At 44.9% G+C, this 24,367-nt stretch overlaps 1 protein-coding gene across 1 annotated transcript in view; it reads left to right on the top strand.

Moving 5' to 3' along the window:
• The window catches only part of Fbxo10 (F-box protein 10), a 65,445-nt gene that overhangs the window by 24,600 nt on the left and 16,478 nt on the right, over window positions 1-24,367 (top strand). Inside the window, 7 exon segments of the mRNA XM_078047834.1 lie at window positions 6,944-7,534; window positions 11,221-12,054; window positions 17,069-17,218; window positions 19,995-20,094; window positions 20,097-20,130; window positions 22,390-22,460; window positions 23,919-24,071. Of these exon segments, the coding sequence (XP_077903960.1) occupies window positions 6,950-7,534; window positions 11,221-12,054; window positions 17,069-17,218; window positions 19,995-20,094; window positions 20,097-20,130; window positions 22,390-22,460; window positions 23,919-24,071 (1,927 nt within the window). The 5' untranslated portion in view covers window positions 6,944-6,949.

Below are 24,367 nucleotides of genomic sequence, written 5' to 3'. Positions count from 1 at the left end.
TGATATATTAACATATACAGTAAAGTACAATTCCACAGTAAAAAGAAATAAACTATTGAGATATGCAACAGGAGATGAAACTCAGATTATGCTGAATGTAAGAAGCCTTCCAAAAGTATATATACTCCATGATTTCCTTTATAGGAAATTCTAGAACAGACAAAACTAATGGTGGAAAATCAGAGCAATGATTTCCTCTTGGGGTTGGAATTAACCGAAAAGACTCAGGGAACTTCCTGGAATGTTCCCTTTTTTAATAGGGGTTTGGATTACACATGTGACTTCATTTGTCAAATTTCTACAAAAGCATACTGTGGAATGTCCATATTAAAGAATGTGGCATTCTAAAGAGATAAACTATTGATAAACAAAACAGCTTAGGTGAATACCCAGGGACTTATGCTGAGTGTGTGTGTGGGAGAAGCTAATCTCAAAAGATTGCATACTATATGATTCCATTTATATAATATTTTTAAATGACCTGATTTCAGAAATGGAGGACAAATTAATGGTTGCCAGAAATTAGAGGAAGGGGAGGCAGCTATCAAGTAGGTGTGACTTAAAAGGCCATTGTGAAGGATCCTGTGTTTCTTGTGTGGTGGTGGATACATAAACCTACACAGATAACAGTTGTACAGAACTTAATACATAAGCACAGAAACACATAAGTAAAAATAAAACAAGAAATCTGAATAAAATTATCAGGGTCCTTATGCTGAGTATGATCTTATACTGTAGTTTTGTAAAATATTAGCACTGAAGGAAATATGAACAACATATGCAAGGGACCTCTCTATATTATTTCTTGTAAATGGATGTAGATCTGCAATTATATCCATACTTAAAAAAACAGCTTCTTAAAGAAACGACTGATACCATGTTTGGGCAGGAAATGTATAAAATAAGCCAGGAACTTTGGACATAACAGAGAGCTAAGAAGCTATCAGAGATTCCTGGGTTGTGTCAAAGGGACTGTGGAACCAACATGAGGCGAAAGATGTCTCAAAGAGAGACAACCATAAATGTGCCTCCTGCTAAGAAGACAGCAGTACCACTTACTAGGCATCCTAGGGGTGGAATACAGGAGTGGAATCCAGCAAGTCTCTGGATCCAACAGCCAACATGCAGGAAATACTGATGTCAGGGGAACAAGTTGAACTCTCCCATGAGTATGCGTGCAGTCGGGAAAAATCAGACTGTGGGAAACTGGCTAAAAGGGTTGGGTTCTTCAACGAATAAATTGTAAAGAAGAGACAGAGAGAATGGAATCTGTAGATTAAATCAGAATCATGGGCTGGGGATGTGGCTCAAGTGGTAGCGCGCTCACCTGGCATGCGTGCGGCTCGGGTTCGATCCTCAGCACCACATACAAGCAAAGATGTTGTGCCCGCCGAAAACTAAAAAATAAATATTAAAAAAAATTCTCTCTAAAAAATAAATAAATCAGAATCAAAAGACCTATGAAGCTAAAACCCTAAGGACAAAACTAAAACTATGGTACATGAGAATGCATACTTGTAAGATAAAACCATAAAGAAGTACAAGGACATGATTAATTTAAGGAAGTGAAAAACAGAACTTTAGAGACTATCTGAAGCAGGAAGAGAGAAAAAGAGGGAGAAGAGAAGAAATCAAGACGCTTTCCCTAGATACTGATTTGAGCAGTCAGGTGGAAGAAGCTGGTGCCATTAACCATGATATAGAATACAGACAGATGGAGAGATTATAATATGAACTATTATGGTAGTGCATGCCTGTAATCCCAGTGACTTGGGAGACTAAGGCAGGAAGATCACAAGTTTGAGGCCAGCCTCAACAATATTATTGAGGCCCTATCTCAAAAAAAGAAAAGGAAGGGCTGGGATTGTGGCTCAGCAGTGGAGTGCTCGCCTAGCATGGGCTGGACCTGGGTTTGATCCTCAGCACCACATAAAAATAAAGGCATGTGTTGTGTCCATCTACACCTAAAAAATAAATATTTAAAAAAAAAAGAATAGGAAAAAACGGGCTGGGAATATAGCTCAGTGGTTAAGCATCCCCAGTACCAAAAAAATAAAACTGATATGAAGTTCACATACAATGGATTGCACATTTTGAAACATTCTATCCAGTGAGGGTTTTTTCAAACATATGCACCCATGTAACCAATATACCAATCAAGATATAAAACATTTCCTTCACTTCCAAAGTTGTCTTCAAGACCCTATGGCAAGCAATGTTCCGATTTTTATCACCATAGATTAGTTAGGTCTGTTTTTTAAACTTCACCTAAATGGAATTATAACATGAATACTTAAGTCTTTTGTGAATGGCTTTTTTTTTTTTTTTTTTTTTTTTTGCTCCTGATGTGTTTTTGACACCATCCACGTTATTGCCTACATCGGTAGTTCATTCCTTTTTATCACTGAATAGTATTGTCATGAATACATCACAATTTATTTATCCAGGATTATGTTGGTGGACATTTGGGTTGTTTCCAGTTTTTTTTATTTGTTTGTTTTATTATTGTAATTGAAGCTGCTGTAAGCATTCTTGGATGGGATTTTTTTGGATATATGTGCTTTAATTTTTTGTGTGTAAATATCTAGGAATGGAATTCCTTTAACTGTAGAAGAAAGTGCTAGTTTTCTGAATTGATGCTAGTAATTTATACTCCTACTAGTGATGTTGGAGAGGTCTGTCTGGCTGCTTCACATCTATGCTAATTCGATGCTTTGGGTACTTTTAATTTTAGCCATTTTAGTGCATACAAAGTGGCATTTCATTATGGTTTTACAGTCTGAGCTCCCCAATCTAAAAATCCAAAATTTTGAATGCTAACATGATGCCACAAGTCAAATTCCAGAACACAAAACTTTGTTTCATGCATAAAATTACTTAAAATATTACATAAATTATTTTCAGATTCTAAGACATGAAACATAAATAAATTCATGTTTAAACTTGGAGCCCATCTCCAAGATACTTCATTAGTGTATGCAACTATTCCAAAATCTGAACCATTTCTGGCCCCAAGCATTTCGCATAAGGGATGCTCAACCTACAGTGAATACTATGCTTTTTAACTTCATGAATTTATTGGCTGCTTATTTTTCTTTTGTGAAACTTTTGTTCAGATCTTTTGCCTATTTTTTAATCGAACTTTTTGGTTACTGAGTGCGCGATTTCTTAACATTCTGGATACAAGCCCTTTGTCCCATATGTGTATTGCAAATATCTGCTCCCATTTTCTCTCTTGTCTTTTCTTGTTCTTAATTGTATTTTTTGATGAACAGAAAATTTTAATTTTGATAGACTGGTTTATTAGTTTTTCTTTACCCGGGGTTAAAAATTTTATTTTCTCATGTTTTTTTCTAGAAGTTTTACAAACTTTAATGTTTAGGTCTACAACCCATCATGAGTTGGTTTTTGTATAGTCTAAAGTATGTGCCAAGGTTCATTTTTTTCCCATATAGATATCAAATTGTTATCTGTGAATATTGAGCTTTTTATTGAAAGGCTTTTCACCCTTGAATTACATTGACCCTTTTCCAACTCAGTTGACTGATACATGTGTGGCTCTACTTGGAACTCTGTTTTTCTAGACCATACTCAAGTATATCTTCTGGCTGTTGGGTTGAAGGTGTCTAGATTTTCTTCTCTTTTTTTCAAAGAGTGTTCATTCAGTTTCATTCTACAGATGGTGAAATCAATGGCAGAACCTTTTAATATGTCAGGCTGACTTTTTTTTTAATAGTTTTTGTTGCTGTTGTCTTGATAGGAGAAGGAGTAATTATATTTGTTGTCATTGTATCCATTTGTTGGTTGGTTTTGCACATTTGTTGGTTGGTTGGTTTGGCAGTGCTAAGGATTGAACTCAGGACCTCATCCATGCCAGGCAAGTGCTCTGCCACTGAGCTACATCCCCAGCAGGCCTGCTTTTATTCTTCAGATTTGAATTAGAATATGGTCAATTCTTCCTGAGACTCGAAATGAATTCTCCACATTGTCTGGGCTAGAATTCCATTGTCTCCCAGCTCTGCATGATCTCTAAGGTTCACCTTTGGGTTCTCAACCCCATAGCAGGCTGTCTCCACTAGGGCTCATGCAGTCTTGGCCTGCACATGTGCAGCCCGGCTGTGCTGTTCTCTCTGGTCTGGTACCTTGCCTTGCAAACACCAGCCTCTTCAGCAGCTCAGAACTCAAATCTGCCGCTCAGTGAGACCACCACTCTGCTCGGCCTCCATCTCTCCCCACCACAGTAAGAAAGTGCCCTGGATAAAAAGGCCTTTGTGGCACTCACCTCCCACCTTCTCTTTTTCTCAAAAATCATGGTCCTGAGCAGCTCATTGCCCAGTGCCTGAGTATATATTCAGTTGCCTCATATATTTTATCCAGCTTTATAATTGTTTATGGCAGAGGGGGACTCCAGTTCCAACTATTTTGTCATAACCCAACATGGAAGTCAGAGTTCAGTTTTGGACATAACGTTGATTTTTTTTCCCTTGTATTTTATTTATTTATTTGTTTTTAATCTCTGGAATAGCCAAGTAGAAATGCCCAAAAGGAAATTGTGCATTCCCCTAAGGAACTCGAAAGAGACATCTGGGGTTGGAAATTCAGATTTTGTAGTCATACATGTACAGTGGTAGTGGAAGCTAAGGAGATGGATATGATCACTCAGCTACAGAATTGATGCAGAAATGGATAAAAGAATGTTTTTCTCTTAAAATGACCAAGACAATACAGCTAAAGAAAGAAGTGAGGGACAGGAGATATCAATATCACAGAACCACCATGAGTAAAGTGGTGTTTATCTAGGGGAATGATCTTTCTCTATGAAGTGTAACAGTCCAAAGCCCAGCTTTTCTCCAGTGCTGCTGAGGACCTGGTAAAAAGTGACCATGACAGAGGAGCCTCCGTGCCCAGGCTCTAGTACTAACCTGTAGAGTTCAAGCCACACCAGGCTTGAGGAAGCTGAGCATTTCTTCCAGATGTGATCACACGTTTGTGCTTCTAACCTTATTGGAGTTAGAGACCTGATAAGTATGAGCACCATTTTCAGAAAACTGAGAGGAAAAGCAGGGCCCTGGGGAGGAAAGCCGTTTGACAGAAGGTCAGTCGTGGAGCCTGCCCTGTTCTAGTTCTTATTTCCAGTTGTGTAGAGACAGGCTAGCAAGTTCTCTAGGTCATCTATCTCCTCCACCCTTTTGGTTTTCAGATAGGCAAGTTGACACATAAGTGAGAGGGACCTGGGGTGTGGCTCAGAGATAGAGTGCTTGCCTAGCATGTCAGGCCAAGTGTGATCCCTAGCACCACAAAGAAAATAAAAATAAACAAGAGGGCTTGAGGTTCAAGAACAGAAATTCAATGAGGTCAGCTTTGCCAAAAGGAGAATCTATTATAAGAGCAAAGAGACCCGATGGCATTCAAAGGGCAAGGATAAAGCTGAGCTCTGGGGAGAGGACTGAGGCGAGGCCTGCCCCAGAGAAACGGGAAGCTTCTGCTCTTTTCTCGGCTTTTTTCTGTGTCTCTGATTCATTCTTCTCTCATTATAGACCCACTTCTGCCTCCCATCTCAGGGAAAAATGATCACCAGCAACTGTCTCTGAGTGAGTTTGTATTTATTTAAATATTGTGTATTTATTACTTTTGGCAGAATTGGGGATTGTCTTAACAAGGTCTCACTAAGTTGCCAGAGCTGGCCTGGAACTCGCAATCCTTCTGCCTTCAGCCTCCTGAGTCTCTGGGATTACACAAGTGTGCGCCACCAAGCTCAGCCTATTCCTGAGTTTATAGCTTAGGAAAGAAGGCGTCCATTTCCCATCACTCAGGAAGGAAACTACCCTGATTTTAGAATAGCACCTCATATTCTCTTGGGGGTCTCGAAGAGCCATTTGGATCAATTGCAGCCAATCAGTTGCAGCTTAGGAGTTGGGGTATCATTTTTCTATACACACATCTTCAGGAAGCCTCTGTAACTGTGTGGTATAAATCAGTAAGAGAGAAGGATATTTTCCAGAGTAAGGATATTTTCCAAAGCAAGGAGGCAGATGGCTGGGCAGCCAGCCTACTAAATGTTTAGGACATTAGTATTACATCAGTAACCAGAGACTGAGCCAGGACCAAAACCCACGCAGGCTTTCCAGGGGCTGCCCCACATGAAAACAGTAGCAGTGATTTGATCTGGGAATGAGGAGAGACAGACTGACTCCATTCTTCTTCCTACTAGTAATGAAGAGATAGTGATCTCTTTCCAGGAAACCTAAGGGATCCACTCCCATAGGACCATCAGAGCCAAAGGTAGGTTCCCTCTTTATGAATCCAAACCCTTTCAGTTACAAGTCACAGAAACCCAAATCAAACTAGTTTTTGCATAAAGGGGATTTATGGAAGGCCACTGGAGCCCCTCACTAGATTGAAGGAAGAACCGTAGATGTGAGGGCATCTTTAGGAATCTATACTCCGCACCACCAGACACATACAAGTGTATTCACCTTTTTTCATACTCATTTTCACTTTTCATCCTCCATCTCTATTCTTTTCTGCTTCGCTCTCATTCCACAAGGTTTTCTCCATGGAGAGGGGTACCTAGCTGCCAGCAGTTCTGGAATCATAGCTTTAAAGTGTCTGACCAAAGAGAAAAGAGTCTTTTTAAAAAAATTTTAATATTTATTTTTTAGTTATCGGCGGACACAACATCTTTGTATGTGGTGCTGAGGATCGAACCCGGGCCGCACGCATGCCAGGCGAGCACACTACCACTTGAGCCACATCCCCAGCCCGAGAAAAGAGTCTTCCTTCTAACACTTGGTCAGAGAAGGATTCTGATCGCAGGAATAGGGTCCTTTGACTGGCTGGGCCTTGTTCACTCACTCATCCCTAGGGAGATGTGGGGTATGTTACGAAGGGGAAAGGTAAACAGGGTAGACAAAAGCCTTTTCTCTTTTGTGTCTTTCTCCAGGTGACCATGGAGGCTGGAGGCCTGCCCCTGGAGCTGTGGCGCATGATCTTAGCCTACTTGCACCTTCCTGATCTGGGCCGCTGCAGCCTGGTGTGCAGGGCCTGGTATGAACTGATCCTCAGTCTTGACAGTACTCGCTGGCGGCAGCTGTGCCTAGGCTGTACAGAGTGCCGCCATCCCAACTGGCCCAACCAGCCTGACGTGGAGCCCGAGTCTTGGCGGGAGGCCTTCAAGCAGCATTACCTTGCCTCCAAGACATGGACCAAGAACGCCCTGGACTTGGAGTCCTCTGTCTGCTTTTCTCTATTCCGCAGGAGGAGGGAACGACGTACCCTAAGTGTCGGGCCAGGCCATGAGTTTGACAGTCTGGGCAGCGCCTTGGCCATGGCCAGCCTGTATGACCGAATTGTGCTGTTTCCAGGTGTGTACGAAGAGCAAGGTGAAATCATCCTGAAGGTGCCTGTGGAGATTGTAGGCCATGGCAAGTTGGGTGAGGTGGCCCTGCTAGCCAGCATTGATCAGCACTGCTCAACCACACGCCTGTGCAACCTCATCTTCATGCCAGCTTGGTTCTCACCCATCATGTATAAGGTGGGTGTCACATCCAGTAGATGTCATCCAGCCCTGAACCCAGGATCATGGCCTCTTCTCAATTTTTGTTGGAATCGAGAGTTCAATAGCTATTCCTATACACACAGTCCTCTGAGGTCTGAACCCATTGAGAAATGAGCACAGTTTTATCCCCATCAAAGCTATATTAGAAAATGAGCCTTGGCTTTGGGGTCAAAACTGCTGTTCCCTTTCCAACTAGATTCTCTGGAGCTACTGGTTGAGTAGTCTGGTGGGCAAGCCAGGCTGTAACGTGGTGAGAGGAAGCAGAGAACTCATTAGCTAGCTGTTCATGGCAGCGGATGAGCCAGAGAGAAGGTCATGCAGGGGCAGAAAATCTCAACACATGAACACCCTGCCCCATGCAGGTCAAGGAAAGTCAGGCTTTTACCAGGAGTGGCTACTTCTCAAGGGTGACTGGAGAAGGGATCAGGAAATGTTATTCCAACACATTCCTTCCATGAACACACAGATGTGTTTAGAGCAAACATGTATGAAGGCGTTGGTAGTTCCTGGCACAACAGTCTACAGCTTATATCTTGCCTACCTTCTGCAATATTTGGATTATGTACCTATTTGGTAAAAATTATATTTCCCCTATTACTACCATTAGTAGCTTGTCTCTTGCATTTGTAATGGTCATTATACCACCAGCCATTTAGGAAGCACTTGATGTGCACTCAGTATGGGCTTTACAGCCATGATCTCACTTACTTTCCCTATAGTCTGATAGGATGGGTAGTGACATCTGATTTTATAGATAAGGAAGTTGAGGCTCAACAAGATTCAGTGATATACCCAGGGTCACAGTAGGGACAGCTAGGATCCAAAACCCGTATTTATAATCTAGGTGACTTTCCATCCATGGCCTCACTTGATCCCCTCAACAAACACTGTGGCAGATAGAGTAGATGTGGTGTCCCCGTTTTGTAGATGAAGGGTACTAGAGGTTAAAGATGCTAAGTAACTTTCTCAGGTGGTTAGTTAGTGAGGTTAGAGCTCAAATTTGGGCCTCCTGATATAAGCACTTATAAAATCACATCATGTTGGATTCCTTGAAAGCTTAAAATCCTGCTTTTTTGATTGTAGAATGTTTTAAAAGGACTGTTAGAATTGTTAGAATTGAGAGTTCAATAGTTATTCCTATACACACAGTCCTCTGAGGTCTGATATGTTTCCCGTGTGCTGGTCCACAGACATGGAAAGGGGACATTGTCTAGAAACAATATTCCAACCCCTCATTTTCATAATATATAAATTATTTGAAGAACATGTTAATTTCAGTCTCTGCTTCCCCCTCAGCAGTGTAGCCATAGGCCTTCAAGGGAAAGAGCCTGGCCTTGGGCCTCTGGGTGGCCCACCATTTGGCTTAGTGCTTGGCGTGTATTAGTGCTCAGTCCATGATAGTATTTTGCATAAAAGAGGCACAGTGGCCTGAAATGGCCTTTCCTAAAAAATGCAAAGACCAGGACGATTCTCAGCAGTTTGTAGTGAATCCCGAGGACCCTAGCAGTGGCTCTGCATCTCCAGAGCACTGGCCTTTATCCTTAGAAAGGATCAAGGAAGACAAGATGGACTTAAATTGCAGCTAGAAAAAAATAAGTTAGCTGTAAGGAAGGACTTGGAGAGGTTAAGGGGACTTCAGCTCTGGGACAAGCTTTCAAGGAAAGCCACTGCTAGAGAATTTTAAAGATTGTTCAAGGGATAGGTGTGGCTGGACTGTTAAATGGAATCATGAGACACCCCCTCCTTCATTTTATGGCATCTGATAGTATTTGAGATCCAGAAACAGGTCCCCCCACCCCCAGAAATATAAAGCAACTGGGTCTTGCCAAGCTTGCCTCTCAGTCAGGCCTGGAGCCAAGAGGCCCAGATGAATTATGCTGTGGGTTCAGGGCTTCCCCTCCCCACCCCAGACTCCTGAGGGCTCTCTGTTCCTTGTGTTCCTGACTCCAGACAATAATAGTAACTTTTATTCCCAGCTTTGCACCTGGCACTGTGCTTTATGCTTTATTAACTAATAAGCCCTGGGCTGCAGACAAGGTAACTGAGGCTTAAAGAGGTGAAGTCATTTGCCCTATGTTCATGCTTGAGAAAGGCAGAGCCAGGAGCTGTCCTGCATGGTCAACCCTCCAGAGCCTGTGCTCTTAACCACTGCTCAGGACTTCCTGGCTCTGGTGGCATACCTGGTCCTCTCTCTAGAGAAGCCATCTGCAGTCTTGCTGTGCCCCCATCAGTCACCGCACAGACTCACCCTTTCCCACCACCTGTCTCAGCTCAGGTAGGGCTCAACCCTCCTGCCTGCTCTCCTCCACCAGTGATCAGTGTTCCATGAGGCCTTGAGTTCAGATGTTCAACAGGGCAGAAGGGTCAGGTGAAGGGCACCTGCCTGCAGGCCCAAGAGAGGGCAGGAATGAAAGGAGAGCATGAGACCTGGATAAATGCCTATGATTTGACACATTCTTCATATAACCCAGTCACTGATCAGGGACTCCCCTGCCTTTTGGAGGATTAATAAAGTTTTGCTCAGTTCCCAGCTAATGCCTATATTTATAAAAATTCAAACCTCTAAGGACCAGGGTATAGCTTAGTGGTAGGATACTTGCTTATGTGTGAGACCCTGTGTTCAAATCACAGTGCCACCTCCTACCCCCCAAATTTTTTTTTCAAAGCTCTCCTGAGCTCTAATCTCTCCCTTTCCCTAATCTCAGGGGGAACAGGATTACCTTTCTTCCCCATCCTAGGCAGAATTATCTGTCCCTGAGTACACACCCACCATAGGAACAAGTAATCCAGACTTTGGAGATGGTATCAGAAGATCTCAGAAATGACTGTCTCCCAAATTAACAAGTGAATTACAACTCCAACAGAGAACACGGTAGAATGGTAGAATGTAGCCTTTGAATTACCTCTTTATAAGCCCCCCATTCCTGGTGTGGGCAGAATCACAGCCTTTGGGACAGGAATCCCTTGTGTTTCTCCTTTGATAGCAAAGCAATAAACCTTTTTCTCAAAAAAAAAAAAAAAGGCTCTTCTGACCATTTTGGATCCTCTACAGAGTGACCCTCTCTCTCCTGCTTTATCTCCCTTATTTTTTTTTAATTTTTAATATTTATTTTTTAGTTCTCGGCGGACACAACATCTTTGTTGGTATGTGGTGCTGAGGATCGAACCCGGGCCACACGCATGCCAGGCGAGCGCGCTACCGCTTGAGCCACATCCCCAGCCCCTTTATCTCCCTTATTAACGTGTCAATTCCATCTCACCCAACATCTCCAGATACAGCTTTTACCCTCCTTCCAACTTTCACTACAAAAGAAAGGGAAGGGAAGGGAGGGAGGAATTCTCACTAAGCATTTCACAAGTATTAGGAGAATCCACTGAAGACATGTAGGAAGGCCATGATGCAAAGTGAGAGCTTTTCTGCCATCATCCACTCCTGTCCCCCTTCCTTGGGATCAGAGGGGAACTAGTGCAGGCAGCTCCCAGTTTTTCTTCCTGTCTGGTGCAGAGCAGTTCCCCAGCTCAGGCCCTGGTAGGGAAGGGGAGATGACTGATGGAACACGTGGCCTCTCCTTACTCTACTCTTCTTAAAGAGCACCTGGAGAGCTGACCACCAAAGCAAAGCTTAGCCCTCTTACAACCGGTTTCTCCTTTTCATTCTCCAGACCACATCAGGTCATGTCCAGTTTGACAACTGCAACTTTGAGAATGGGCACATTCAGGTTCATGGCCCAGGCACCTGCCAAGTGAAGTTTTGCACCTTCAAAAACACCCATGTCTTCCTGCACAACGTGCCCCTGTGTGTTCTGGAAAACTGTGAATTTGTGGGCAGCGAAAACAACTCTGTGACGGTTGAAGGTCACCCATCAGCAGATAAGAACTGGGCCTACAAGTATTTACTGGGGCTTATCAAGTCCTCTCCCAGCTTGCTCCCCACAGAGGATTCTGACTTTTTAATGTCCCTGGATCTAGAGAGCCGGGACCAGGCCTGGAGCCCAAGGACCTGTGACATTGTCATCGAAGGCAGCCAGAGCCCGACCAGCCCAGCCTCTAGCTCCCCAAAGCCAGATTCCAAGGCTGGCTCCCAGGAGGCAGAGGTGGGCAGCGATGGGGAAAGGGTGGCCCAGACGCCAGACAGCAGCGATGGAGGCCTGAGTCCCAGCGGTGAGGATGAGGATGAGGACCAGCTCACTTACAGACTCTCCTACCAAGTGCAAGGCCCGCGCCCCGTTCTGGGCGGCTCCTTTCTGGGCCCACCACTGCCAGGAGCATCCATTCAGCTGCCTAGCTGCCTGGTGCTGCACTCACTGCAGCAGGAGCTGCAGAAGGACAAGGAGGCCATGGCCCTGGCCAGCTCCGTGCAGGGCTGCCTCATCCGCAAGTGCCTGTTCCGGGACGGGAAGGGAGGTGTCTTTGTCTGCTCCTACGGCCGAGCCAAAATGGAAGGAAACATCTTCCGGAACTTGACTTACGCAGTGCGGTGTATACATAATAGCAAGGTGCTGAGTGTAGACATGAGCCTTACTGGGTCACCAGAAACATGACTATTGATAGCTGAGCGGGCTCCTGCAGTTTTGTGTAGGAAGGGTGTGAGGGGCTACTTTGCATTTTAAAGATAATCTTTTCTAAATCTTATTAACACACACAGGACTTTGTGTCCATCATCTGATTTGGACAGGACAGAAAGTTTTCCCATTTCACAGAAAAGGAAATAGGCCAAGAGAGGGAAGGTGTCTTGCCCAGGGTCACACAGTAAGTTTGAGGCAGATCTGAGACTAGCACCCAGGTCTTCTGCCTCCATTCACTATATCACACAGCTTCTCAAACCTGTTGCCCAAGTCCTAATAGAAGAAGCAAGGTAAGAGAGAATTCAGGAAGAAATGATCACAGCGTTCCGTGAAAACTCGAGCAGGGTAGTTGAGAAGGCTTCCCAGAGGAGATGTCTATGCTGAGCAGGGTGAGTGAAGGTTCTGGGGCAAATGGGACATGTGTGATGAAAAGGAGGTACAGAGTGGGACATTCCAGTAGCAGAAACATCTTGTGCTGGGGGTCCTGGGTGTGAGACTGACTTCACCCACGCATCAGGGACAGGTTGAAAAGACTCAGGCAAAAAGGAGCCACCCCACCCAGGGCCTGGAAAGCCCTGACAAGACACTGGAGTTGATGCTAAGAGCAAACCACCAGCCATTGCTGCCAGCAGCACCTTACATTTGCAGGCACTTTGGATGCTTCATGACAGCCTAAAAATCTCATACACGATTGGTGACAGGAAAGGCTTCTTTCTTTCTGCAGGGAAAGGATGAAAGTAAGGAGAGAGGTCCCCTCTGAGGAGCAGGTGCAAGACAGGCCTTGCAGAAGGCATGGCCCAGCACCTAGGTTTGAGTATCACATCTCTGTTATTCACTGTGCACATTACCTTTGCTTCTGTACAGGAGAAGTAAGCATTCCTACTTTGTTTCTCTCACTAAGGTTGAGGATCCAGTTGCCATAGTATTAGAAATTGTCCTCAGTAAACTAAAGGGCACTGTACAAATGTCAAACATGGATCTTGCAGGTTTCTAGAATGGTTAATAGCAATTGCATTTTAGTAGTATATTACCCAGCCCACTTCCAAAGAGGATTTAAGGTGATATTACCCAGAAAGCATAACATAAAAGTGTACTATAAACAGAAAAGAAAATGATAAAATAAAAAAGGAAAGATGTTGGGGGCTGCGGTTGTAGCTCAGTGGTAGAGTGCTTGCCTAGCATGTGTGACACACTGGGTTCGATTCTCAGCACTACATACAAATAAATAAACAAAAATCCATCAACAACCAATAAAAATATTTTTTAAAAAAAGGAAGAGTGGCCAGGCATGTTGACACACTTCTGAAATCTTAGTGATTCAGGAGGCTGAGGCAGGAGGATCACAAATTCCAGGCCAGCCTCACAACGTAGCAAGACCCTCAACAACTTAGACTCTATCTCAAAGAAATAAAAAAGGGCTGGGGTATAGTGCAGTGGTAGAGTGCCCCTGGGTTCAATCCCTAGACATGTATTTAAAAAAAAAAAAAAAAAGATGGTTTTGCTCTAGACACCATGATGAAAGGTTCTGGTTCAAGCCCTCAGGGAGGGCTTTCCTCCTTGCATAGTTATTAAGAATATGCCTGTGATCTGCCACTAAAGTCTCTTGGATTAATGATACTACTTATCTCCAAGGCATAGCAAGGATAATTATTGTAGGTCACATGTAAAATGCTCAGCCATGTAGCTGGTATATAGCCAGTGCTCAATAAATGATTTTTTTAAAAAGATGTTGACAGTCCAGTGTGAGAGGTTTAATGACAGAGCTGCCATGGGTGGCACAAGAGACCTGAAAGGGGAGCATCTGGTCCAGCCTCAAGGAACCATGAAAAGTTTCCTCAAGGAACAGTGCCTGGCCCATGCTATTCAGGAGGAGTAAGAGTTAGCAGGGTGAAGCTGTGTGGCACCAAGTTAATGTATAAAGGCCCAGAAGTAAGGAGCTACAAGTCGCTCAGCAGGCCAGAACTGGAGATGAGGTTGGCAAGAGTTGCCAAGGAAGGAAACTGGTCAACTGGAGTCTAGTCAAGGTCTTGCCAACAAGATTGGAGTTGACCTTGAGGTTTGCTGGGAGCCTGCTGAGAGATTTTAAGCAGAGGAGAACTATATACAGATCTGCCTTCTAAACACTTCTTCCATGAACCTCTTAGAGGTCTAACTGGGGGAACAAGGCTGGAGGCAAGGAGGTCCATGAGAAGCAGTTGATGACTGTGGTCCAGAGATAGACAGGAGGGGACAGGGCAGCCTAGGAAAGGAGGACCTGGGCAGGGAATAGACAAGAGCACGAGGCCTGGATTTGTGGCCCAAGCAGCTGAGGCAATGGCTGGAGCTTGAAGAACATGAGCTTGGTTTGGGGTACCTTGAGTTTGCAGCACTTGTGACATCTGGCAGATATGCCATCTTGCCTGGGTCTGGAGCTTTGGAGAAAGATGTGCACTGACATGCTGGCAGCATGTAGGGACTTGGCTTTGTGCAGGCCATCACTGGAGATATCCACATGGACAGACAAAAAGTTACACAGCCTTAGTTGTAGCCCTCTTGAACAACTGCCTCCATGGGACTTTTAGCAAGAGTTGTGTGGCCAGAAATTCCTGATGAAGCTCTAGTATTTTTCACCTGAAAATATATATATATATTCAGTGTTTTTTTGTTTTGTTTTGGGAGTGTTTTTTTTTTCTTTTCTTTCTTTTTTTTTTTTTGGTACCAGAGATTTAACTCAGGGGCACTCGACCACTGAGCTACATTCCCAGCCCTACTTTGTATTTTATTTAGAAATGTGGTCTCACTTTTGCTTAGGCTGGCTTTGAACTTGCAATCCTCCTGCCTCAGCCTCCCAAGCCCCACTGGGATCACAGGCATGCGCCATTGTGCCTAGCCACATTCAGGGGTTTTTAACTTAAAGAAAAAAGGCCCACAATGTTTCATGCGTACCCAGCATCAGGTTCAGTGGCATGCTAAGCGGCATGATAGACGCAGGGAGCTGTGTGGGAGTGTGGGGCTTACTGAGCCTGTCTCTGTGCTGCATTCAGCCCATTTGACTCTAGAGCATCCCAGCAGGGTGAAGGCTGGCAGAAGGAGCCCAGTCACTTGAGGTTTCAAGATGAAAAGCAGCACCGACTGTGATGTTCTCCTTCCTGCGGGTTGGAATTTGTAGTTGGAAGTCAGGTGTCTATAATAGGCCAGCAGAGACCAAGGCAAATTGTGTTGATGTTTGGAAATGCTTTTGCTTGCTCTTTTGGGATCAATCTCTTAGGGAATTGGATGATGTCATCTGGATTATCCTCAGTGTCCCATGGGCTTCAGTTTCCTCTATCTCAACCTTGTGCTGGTTCTGTCTGTCCTGAATCTTCCCTTTGCACCTGCTCCACAAAGGCCTCTCCTTGCTCTCATCCTCCCTGCTTCAGTAGGCTGCTGATATATGTCACTCTGCACAAGTGAACCTGCCAGCATGGTGACAGATTTTCTTTATTATCCTGGTTCATCCTTAGTCTGGGCAGGTGCTATGTCCACAGGTCTTGGAAAGGACTTTGTCAGTGACCCTACCTCACCCCCAGCATAAAGGGTGCTCTCTCAGAGGCACTGACACAAGATGGGTTCCTCCCACTGCCCCCAAAGGTGAAGCTGTTCACTGGGTGCCACAGGGTTTGCTGCTCTTATCCCAGATTCCAGCTACTTAAGGCTTGTGTTATAGGAAAGTTAGGGAAGAGTCCAGGAGGGGCCTGGGGCCTTTCTCAGAGTCGGCTATCTTTTCCCCCAAACCTGAACTTCCAAAAAGGTTGTCTCCTGCTGTCCTGCCCCCAGTCTTTCTCCATGAGCACCCAGGGAGATCCATGGAGAAGTAAATAGGTGCAGCTACCACCAGTTTCTATGCTCTTTACCTAGCTCACACTTAGCCTTGAACAATTCATTAAGAATGTCAGCAGAATTCTTACCAGACTGTATGGCACTGGTTGTCCTGCACCGTCAGCTCTCTGATGAGTTCCAGAAAGGTTATTATGTTTGTGCATACTATCTTATTGTCTTGTAAGTGTAGGAGCAGCTTTTTCCATCATAAGAAGAATCTAAGACCTCCTTGGAATTGGACTTCCATTATACTCCTCCCAAAATTTATCCTAATATATTATATTGTTTAATAGTAGTACACAATTTATCATAATGTACTGTGTTAATATACAGTTGTTTAAAATCACATATACTTACTAAATATAAGAAGAAAATATAATTGAAAACACATCCTCTAAATAAGCTTGGTACCTCCTTTAAAGGACGCTTTCTTATACCAGTATTTCTATTTGTCCCTTAGTTTGGAGTCTCAGTGGTTTTTCCATACCAGCTAGTACACCAAGATCAGTTCAAGTTAGGCACGAGTAGACTTCTTCTTCTTCTTTTTTTTAAGTAATTTGTTTGTTGGTTTGTTTTTCAATTGAGAATCAGCCACCATTTCATAAAGTGGAAGGGAAGGTGGTCCAGGAGAATCTGTGGTATCTTATTTGGTGCTGGCTCAGACAGGTGAATACTTGGAAAGGTACAGATAGCAGTTATAGATCTAGAACTTGATTCCATTAAAAGCAGCTGTGCCCCTGGACCCCTGGGAAGTCTTTGTGCAACCTTAGTGCATAAAGCCTGAAGATCCCGAATCCTGTCTTCTGTAAGCATCGTTTGCATCCCATCATCCAGTCTTGCAGCTTAGCCCTGGAGCCAAGCATCAGTCCAAGTTTGTAAAGCCGCAATGTGAAGGTGTTGGGTAAAGAGCCCACAGGGCAATGCCAAGGCAGGCAGGTGTCCTGGGAGCTCACAGTGGGAGGACGGGTGCGGAGGGAGGCGCTCCTCTCACCTGTGGTTAACAGTAGACACCCTTGGGGACCAGCTGGGAAGAAAAAGACTTGAGGTGTGTGATCTCTAACAAATTCCCTGTGATAGGAGAGTAAATGGCTTTCTCTCTTCTGCTTAGATCGTCATGCTCAGGAACGACATTTACCGCTGCCGAGCTTCAGGCATCTTTCTTCGCCTGGAAGGCGGAGGCCTGATCGCGGGCAACAACATCTACCACAACGCAGAGGCTGGCGTGGACATTCGGAAGAAGTCCAACCCGCTCATCCTGGTACTTTCCTCTGTCTTCCTCTCCTGTTCAGGCTGGCTCTCAAGGATTTCAGAAATCTTTTCTGAGGATATTTAAATCAGTGTTGCCGTCTTGAATTTACATGCTTCCTGTTTGCAGGTAGTTTCTGCTCCTCTCTGTGTGTCCTGTGACTCCGCTTCTTTTTGTCTTTCCATACATTATAATGGCTTTGGACAAGTTGCTTCCTGCCCTTTCCCCATCAGTGAAGAGCATGGGATGGACAGGGAAATTCCACAGGGCCCTCCCAACAGCCCTGATAGGTTATGGGTAGCTTTGGAGTTTAAGAATACAGACACAAAAGCCAGCTCCGTGGGACATGACTGTAATCCCACTGACCCTGGAGGTTGAGGCAGAAGGATCACAAGTTTGAGACCAGCCTCAGCAACTTTGTGAGACCCTTTCTCAAAATAAAAAAAGGGCTGGAAATGTGACTCTTTGGTAAAGTCCTTCTGGGTTCGATATCCAGTACTCAAAAGAAAAAGAAGAATACATACACAGAGTCTGCTCCAAAAGACACTTGGATTTAAAAACAAGCTCCCCAAAAGACTCCCTCGTTAGTTTCTTTCTTTTCTATAAAATCAAGAGGGCATGTAAGATATATAGTTCAGAAAATGATTTGTTTCATGGATGTTGTGAGGACATATTGAGTTTGATTTTATACCAATGTGAAAACCACTTAAAAATCTTAGAATTTCTGACCAGTGATCTAAGAAACCAGCCCCCTTTTCAGTCTGGCATTCCTGAGAGACAGATTTCCAGAAATTGTGCACTTGGAAAAGTAATAGCTAACCTTAAGTGTAAAGTTTATTGTATGCCAGATACTTTTCTAAGCACTGTGGAGATATTTACTTAATTCTCCTTTAATCCTTGTGTAGCCTTGGAAAGTAGACATAGCATTATCCCCATTTTACAAGTGAAGACACTGGCCACAAAGAGCAAAAGGATCTTGCCCAGCCACATAACCAGTGACAGCTGGGATTTGAATCCAGGCAATCTGACTCAGTTGATGTTCTTAGCCCACTATATCTAGACTGGCAATGACAGCATAGAGAAAGGAAAATTCCTAACTATTTTTAAAAAGACACACTAGCCAGCATCCTCTGTCCACCACTCCACTTGCTTTGTTCCTGTCACACAGCAGGTGGCTGATGCACTGCCTTGGCCTGGGAACTTACTATCACTGTTGCCAGAGATCAGAGGAGTTCTCTTTCCTATAGGCAGAGGGAAAAGGGGTAGATCACCTTAGCAGGTGGAGGGGGAAGAGAACAGAACAGCATGTTTCAGTCCTTGCTTTGTGAGTGGGGATGAGGGTGGATATACTGTTTGTTGCATATGCCTCACTCTCTGAGCTTGTCAGCTTTCAAGGGACTTCTCTCAGATAGTGGTTGCCTCTGGGGGTCTGCCAAACCCTTCAGAAATCAGGAAAGTAAGACTGAGGGTGTAGCTCAGTGGTAGAATGCTTGCCTTGCAGGCCCTAAGTTCCATCCCGAGCACCAGGTGTGGGGGGGGAGGTGTCAGGAAAGTAAGTGATAGTAAAGAAAGCTTGCAGCATGAAATGCTTTAAAGCAAACTCCATTATTGTCTCCATAAAATCATTTTGGAAGAGATTTACTTAGCCTTTAAGGGTGGGATTAAGCCAACAAGGTGGCACATGCCTGTGATCCCAGTGACTCAGGAGGATCCCAAGTTCAAGGTCAGCCTCAGCAACTTAGTGAGACCCTCAGCACCTTAGCAAGACCCTGTCTCAAATAAAAACCAAACAAGGCTGGGGAGGTGGCTCAGTGGTAAAGTGCCCCTTGATTCAATCCCCAGTATAAGGGCAGGAGCAGAATGAGATTGTATTTCAGGAAATAAGGTGAGACAATGTTTTTGTAATTTTTTTGTAATGTAAAAAATATTAAGTCTTGGGCTGGGGCTCAGTGGTAGAGCACTTGCCTAGAACACATGGGGCACTGGGTTTGAGCCTTAGCACCACATAAAAATAAAATAAAGGTATTGTGTCCACCTACAAATAAAAAAATACATATTTAAAAATATATATATTAAGCCTCTACAAAAGCAACTAACTGGACTGGAAGACAGAAAAACTAGGTTTCAGATCTAGCTCTATCACAAATGTACTATAAAATCCTGGCCTGTTTCTCCTTTTACACAAAGTATCAGAAATATATATCTTTTAAGTGTCCTGAAGCTCAAATACTTCCTGTGACCCTCACAGGACAGCTGATTCCCCCAGCATTTGTGTCCTTCCACAGGCCTTCTCCTGAATGAGACATGAGGACCAAAACCAAATGGCTCCTGTCCCTCTCTGGATATAGTCCCTCTGGACTGCTCTGAGCTAACATTCTATTGACCCTGGGCACTCCCCTTCCCTGAGACATGGGCTTCCTGGCCATGGGAGATGAGGCCTGAGTGGACAATTGTGGTACCCTGACTCTGGAGAGGCTCAGAAACTTTCCGTGGCCTGCCTTGCAAATGGAACCCAAGAGACCTCAGCAATAAATACCAGTGAAACTGTATCCAAGAGGCTGGGGGGAGAATCCCCCCCCCCACAGTCTCCCTCGATGTTTCCATACATGCACCTGTGCAGGAACAGCGGGGCAGCAGCATGGTCCCATCCTTTTGCCATGTGATAAGGATCGTTGGTGACCTTTTCTCCACCATGTTCATCCTGGGCAGTCGGGGGGCAGTGATTGAGCACACAGCTTCTTGCTACAGGTCTGACCTATCTTCTCTGATGTCTCATTTTCACCTGCAGTGTAACCAGATCCACCACGGCCTTCGCTCCGGCATTGTTGTCCTTGGCAATGGGAAAGGCGTCATCAGGAACAACCAAATCTTTTCAAATAAGGAAGCTGGCATTATATCCTGTATCACGGAAACCCAATCGTGAGGTAAGTGGCACTGTCTGGCCAGTCCACAGTCTCCCTCTTTTCTGTTTCCCTACTCCCTTTTTTTCCTCCAATTGAAAACCTTTTTTGTTCACTACAATAACTGTACAGATGCAAATAAAGAAGAGACTTTGCTCATATCCCACCCCAATAACATGATTGCTCTTGTGCTTCTGGCTTCCTTGCAGTTAACTGGGTGTAGGCATTCTATTCAGCAAACATTACTGAGCCCTTCTAACAAGGGATAATAAAGGTAAACAAGGGGTGGACCCTGCTCACTAGGCACTTACTCTAATCTGGAGGACATGCATGTGCAGAAATACAGTGTAAGATGAGAATAGCACAGAGATTTCCACTCACATGCCAACTCTGCTCGCTTGATAGAGGCTACCTCGGGTGCCTCAGTGTTAAGATTCTACGGCTACATCTGGCCTCATATGAGAACATGCTAGAATCCATTAGTGATGTGAGCTACAGGTGGGAAAAGAGGTATTAGGATTGGGGCCCTGTATCTGCCATTCCTGTTATAGTATGGAGAAGATGGCAACAGAGTGGAATCAAGAGAAGGAAAGAATAGTTTTGACTAGAGGATATGGGAAAGCTTCCCATTGGAGGTGACCCTAGAGTTGACTTTGAAATAGTTGACTTTTGCTAGGAATGCCCACCCCCTGTGGAGCTGGGGGTGGGCATTCCTAGCAAAGGGAAAGCATGAGCAAGAGGCAGCAGAACACAGATCCAAGGGTGGGCAGACAGTCCATTGTGACTTGAAAACACCAGAATATATTGAATTGGGACTGTCCCAAGAAATTTGGGCCCAGGGGTCATGGCAGCATGACCTTTTATAGCTGGGCAGCAGTCTGTCTGTCATGCCACCAGTGAAGGAATGGTGGAGAGAAAGGCTTGAGCCAGACAGGAAGGGTCCTGGCTGAGGAAGGGGAAATTGCTTCTGGCAAGATAATGGGGAATGTTTAAAGGTTTTTGAGCAAAAGAGTCACATGGTTATGTCTTCACTTTAATAAAATATCTGGCAATAATGTGTAGCAGGTATAATCTGAGGTGTTTTACCCCAGCATTATTCCATTATAGGTGTTGCATGGCTTTGATATTTATCACTCGGAAGGTTTCAGAACTCTCCATTTTTTTTTAAAAGAGAGAGTGAGAGAGGAGAGAGAGAGAGAGAGAGAGAGAGAGAGAGAGAATTTTTAATATTTATTTTTTAGTTCTCGGCGGACACAACAACTTTGTTGGTATATGGTGCTGAGGATCGAACCTGGGCCGCACACATGCCAGGCGAGCGCGCTACCACTTGAGCCACATCCCTAGCCCCAGAACTCTCCATTTTTTTGATATTCCAAAATTTTTATCCATTCCTATTACTATGAGGCAGATAATTTTTTTTCTGTTAAAGGCACTTATTAAACTAACTTTTATTTTATTTATTTATGTATTTATTTATTTAGTACTAGGGATTGAATCTAGGGGTGCTTAACCACTGAGCCACATCCTCAGTCCTTTTTAATGTTTTATTTAGAGACAGGGTCTTGCTAAGTTGCTGAGGTAGCTTTGAACCTGTGATCCTCCTGCCTCCACCTCCCAAATCACTGGGATTACAGGTGTGTGCCACCATGCTCAACTTACTAAAGTAACCTGTGCTCATAGTGCAATGGTGCTGGGGAACTGTTGCAGAGTTTTGAGTGAAGAATATCATGATGAGACCAATGTCATGGGTTTTTAAAAAATGAAGGCACCTTGAGAGAATATATTGTGCTTTTTCCCTTTTGGTTTCTTTGTAATAGGAAGCAGGACTCTGGGCAAGGACACAGAATGAAGTTTGAGATCCCTGAAATGGCCAGGATGAGGCAGGCCATAGCATCTTTTTTGCCATTGAGAGATAATGACCTATACCCCCAAACTAGCTTAGCACAGCCTCCTATGGATTCTTCATGCCAGCAAGACTTTACCTGTGGTCCATGCAGCACGGTGACATCTATTTAAAATTGTTTATATGTAGATGACAGTAAAGAGGAACCACAAAGAACTGGATATCATTGTGCTTCCATTATATAGTCATGGGCTGAGTTTTTGGTCAGGCTATCCCAGGGACAACCAAAGGTTTCTAAATTCATGGCTTATAGGACTTCAGGAGCTGCTTTATGCCCCTTTGAACTTGAACCATTGGGAAATCCACCAAAGAAGGCATTGTCTTGAAGCAGATGTCGGTACCCTGGCCTTACACTTTGTCTTACTTGCCTTCCATTTCAGCGGGAACCACATCTTCAAGGGCCGTGCAGCTGGCATAGCGGTGAACGAGAATGGCAAAGGCCTCATCACAGGTATGGAATGGGAACTGTCTGAAGCCATGGCTAGCAGAGACAATGGACAGCCAAGGCACTGTCCCCTGGTATCATCCCCACCAGCTTCAGGACCTTACACCACTCCATGCAAGCTCGCAGGGTCATGGGCTTCATGCTGGCCAGGCTTCTCATGAGATGGGCGTGGCACAGCACGGAGGGAGTGTCTGCTCTCTGCCAGGCCCAGAGCTGACAGTAGCTCAATGGGTACCTCACAGTCATTCCAGAAGCACCAGTGTCAGATGTCCTGTGGGCTTCCACCTACTCTGGAAATCTGTCTGGCCAACACCTGCTCATCCTTTAGGTCTCAGCTCCAGCATCCCTTCTCAGGAAAGGCTTCCCTGACCTCCTCTTAGACACAGATACTCACTGCACCCAGGATGCCTCCTCTGTAGGACATTTATTTAATTTCTTAGAGCTTTGTTTTGTCCATCTCTTATGTTAGGCAGCATATTCCCCAAGGCCAGGATCAAGTCTGCAGGATGCGTGGATGGAGGCTCAGCACAGAGTGAGTCATGCCTGGGATCTTGGCCCAGGGAATTCCCTGACTGCATCCAGCTGCCATTCATCCACCACTTAATGAGCACTCACTGTGCAGGCCCTGTTCTAGGAGCTGGAGATACAGCAGTGAATTAAATAGATGCTGTCCCTGCCCTCAGTTCCTGACATTTTAGAGGGGAAAGCAAGTGAATAGTTTAAGCATACATATACAAATAAAACTGGCCTGGGGTGATAAGGGCTTTATAGGTATGATAAAAGTGTTGCTCAATTGTGTGGTCAGGGCAGGCCTTTCTGAGATGGTAAAACATCAGTTAGAACCCAGAAGATGGTAAAGAGCCAGGGAAAAAAAACCTCCCCATACAAGGTCACCCCGGGGAACAGATTTGGCACGCCTGAGCAGAGATCACTTGCAGGACTGGAGTGTGGCAAGCAAGGGGGAGAGACATGAGATGGGGACACAGAAACGGAACAGGGCCAGTCACTCAGGATTTCAGAGCCCTTGCATCCTAGTCCCAGGAGGCTGCGAGTCTGCCCTGCTGGAGAAGCCATGTACAGGACCACTCTTCTGACTTGGGACCTCTTAATCCACTCCTGGAGGAGGGGATAGCTCCTGGGAAGAGAGGAGAAGGATCTAGTCAGTCGAGCTGAAGCTGAGCAGGAATGGCCGGATTCCACTTCTGGGGTTCGGAAGCCAGCTTGCTCTTACTCATGGGTCTCAAGGCCACTGGGCACAGTGGGTGGGGGCTATGAGAGTGCACACACACAAACCTTGCCCTTGGGGAAAGCAGACAAGGTCCTGAAGCAGCAATGGACAAACTCTGGGGTGTGGATTGCTGACACCCTGGTCTGGGGTGCCCTTTCTCTTAGCTGTGTGAGTCCTCGTTGCCAGCACTGCAGGTGACCTTTGGGTTTTAACTTTCTTTATACCTCTTTTCATAGAAAATGTCATCCGTGAGAATCAGTGGGGAGGTGTGGACATCCGCCGCGGAGGGATCCCTGTCCTCAGGAGTAACCTCATCTGCTTTGGCTACTCAGATGGTGTGGTCGTAGGCGACGAAGGCAAAGGACTAATAGAAGGAAATACTATCTATGGTGAGGAGCATGTTCCCAGGGGTTGGCTCTGGGGTCCAGCCCCTCCAAAGAGACAGGAAGCCACATTCCATCTCCAGCCTACAGGTCCTGAGAAAGTCACCAACTTCCCTGGGCCTCAGAGGCCTCATCTGAGGAACAAGAACTGCCTCAGGCCTCGCAGAATGAAGAGTATCTATTATAAATGACCCATAATCCACCCTGAGCCCACTAGGTCAGCAGAGCAGAGGCTTTTCCCTACGTGAAATAGCAAAAGCAAGAGCTGGCTTATGCCAAGAGGCTGCCTATTTAAGCTCCAA

Source organism: Ictidomys tridecemlineatus, chromosome 4 (genome assembly GCF_052094955.1).
Source record: "Ictidomys tridecemlineatus isolate mIctTri1 chromosome 4, mIctTri1.hap1, whole genome shotgun sequence".
NCBI classification, from domain to species: domain Eukaryota; kingdom Metazoa; phylum Chordata; class Mammalia; order Rodentia; family Sciuridae; genus Ictidomys; species Ictidomys tridecemlineatus.
Note: the sequence above shows the minus strand (reverse complement) of the source record. Positions and strands in the feature narration are given on the sequence as shown.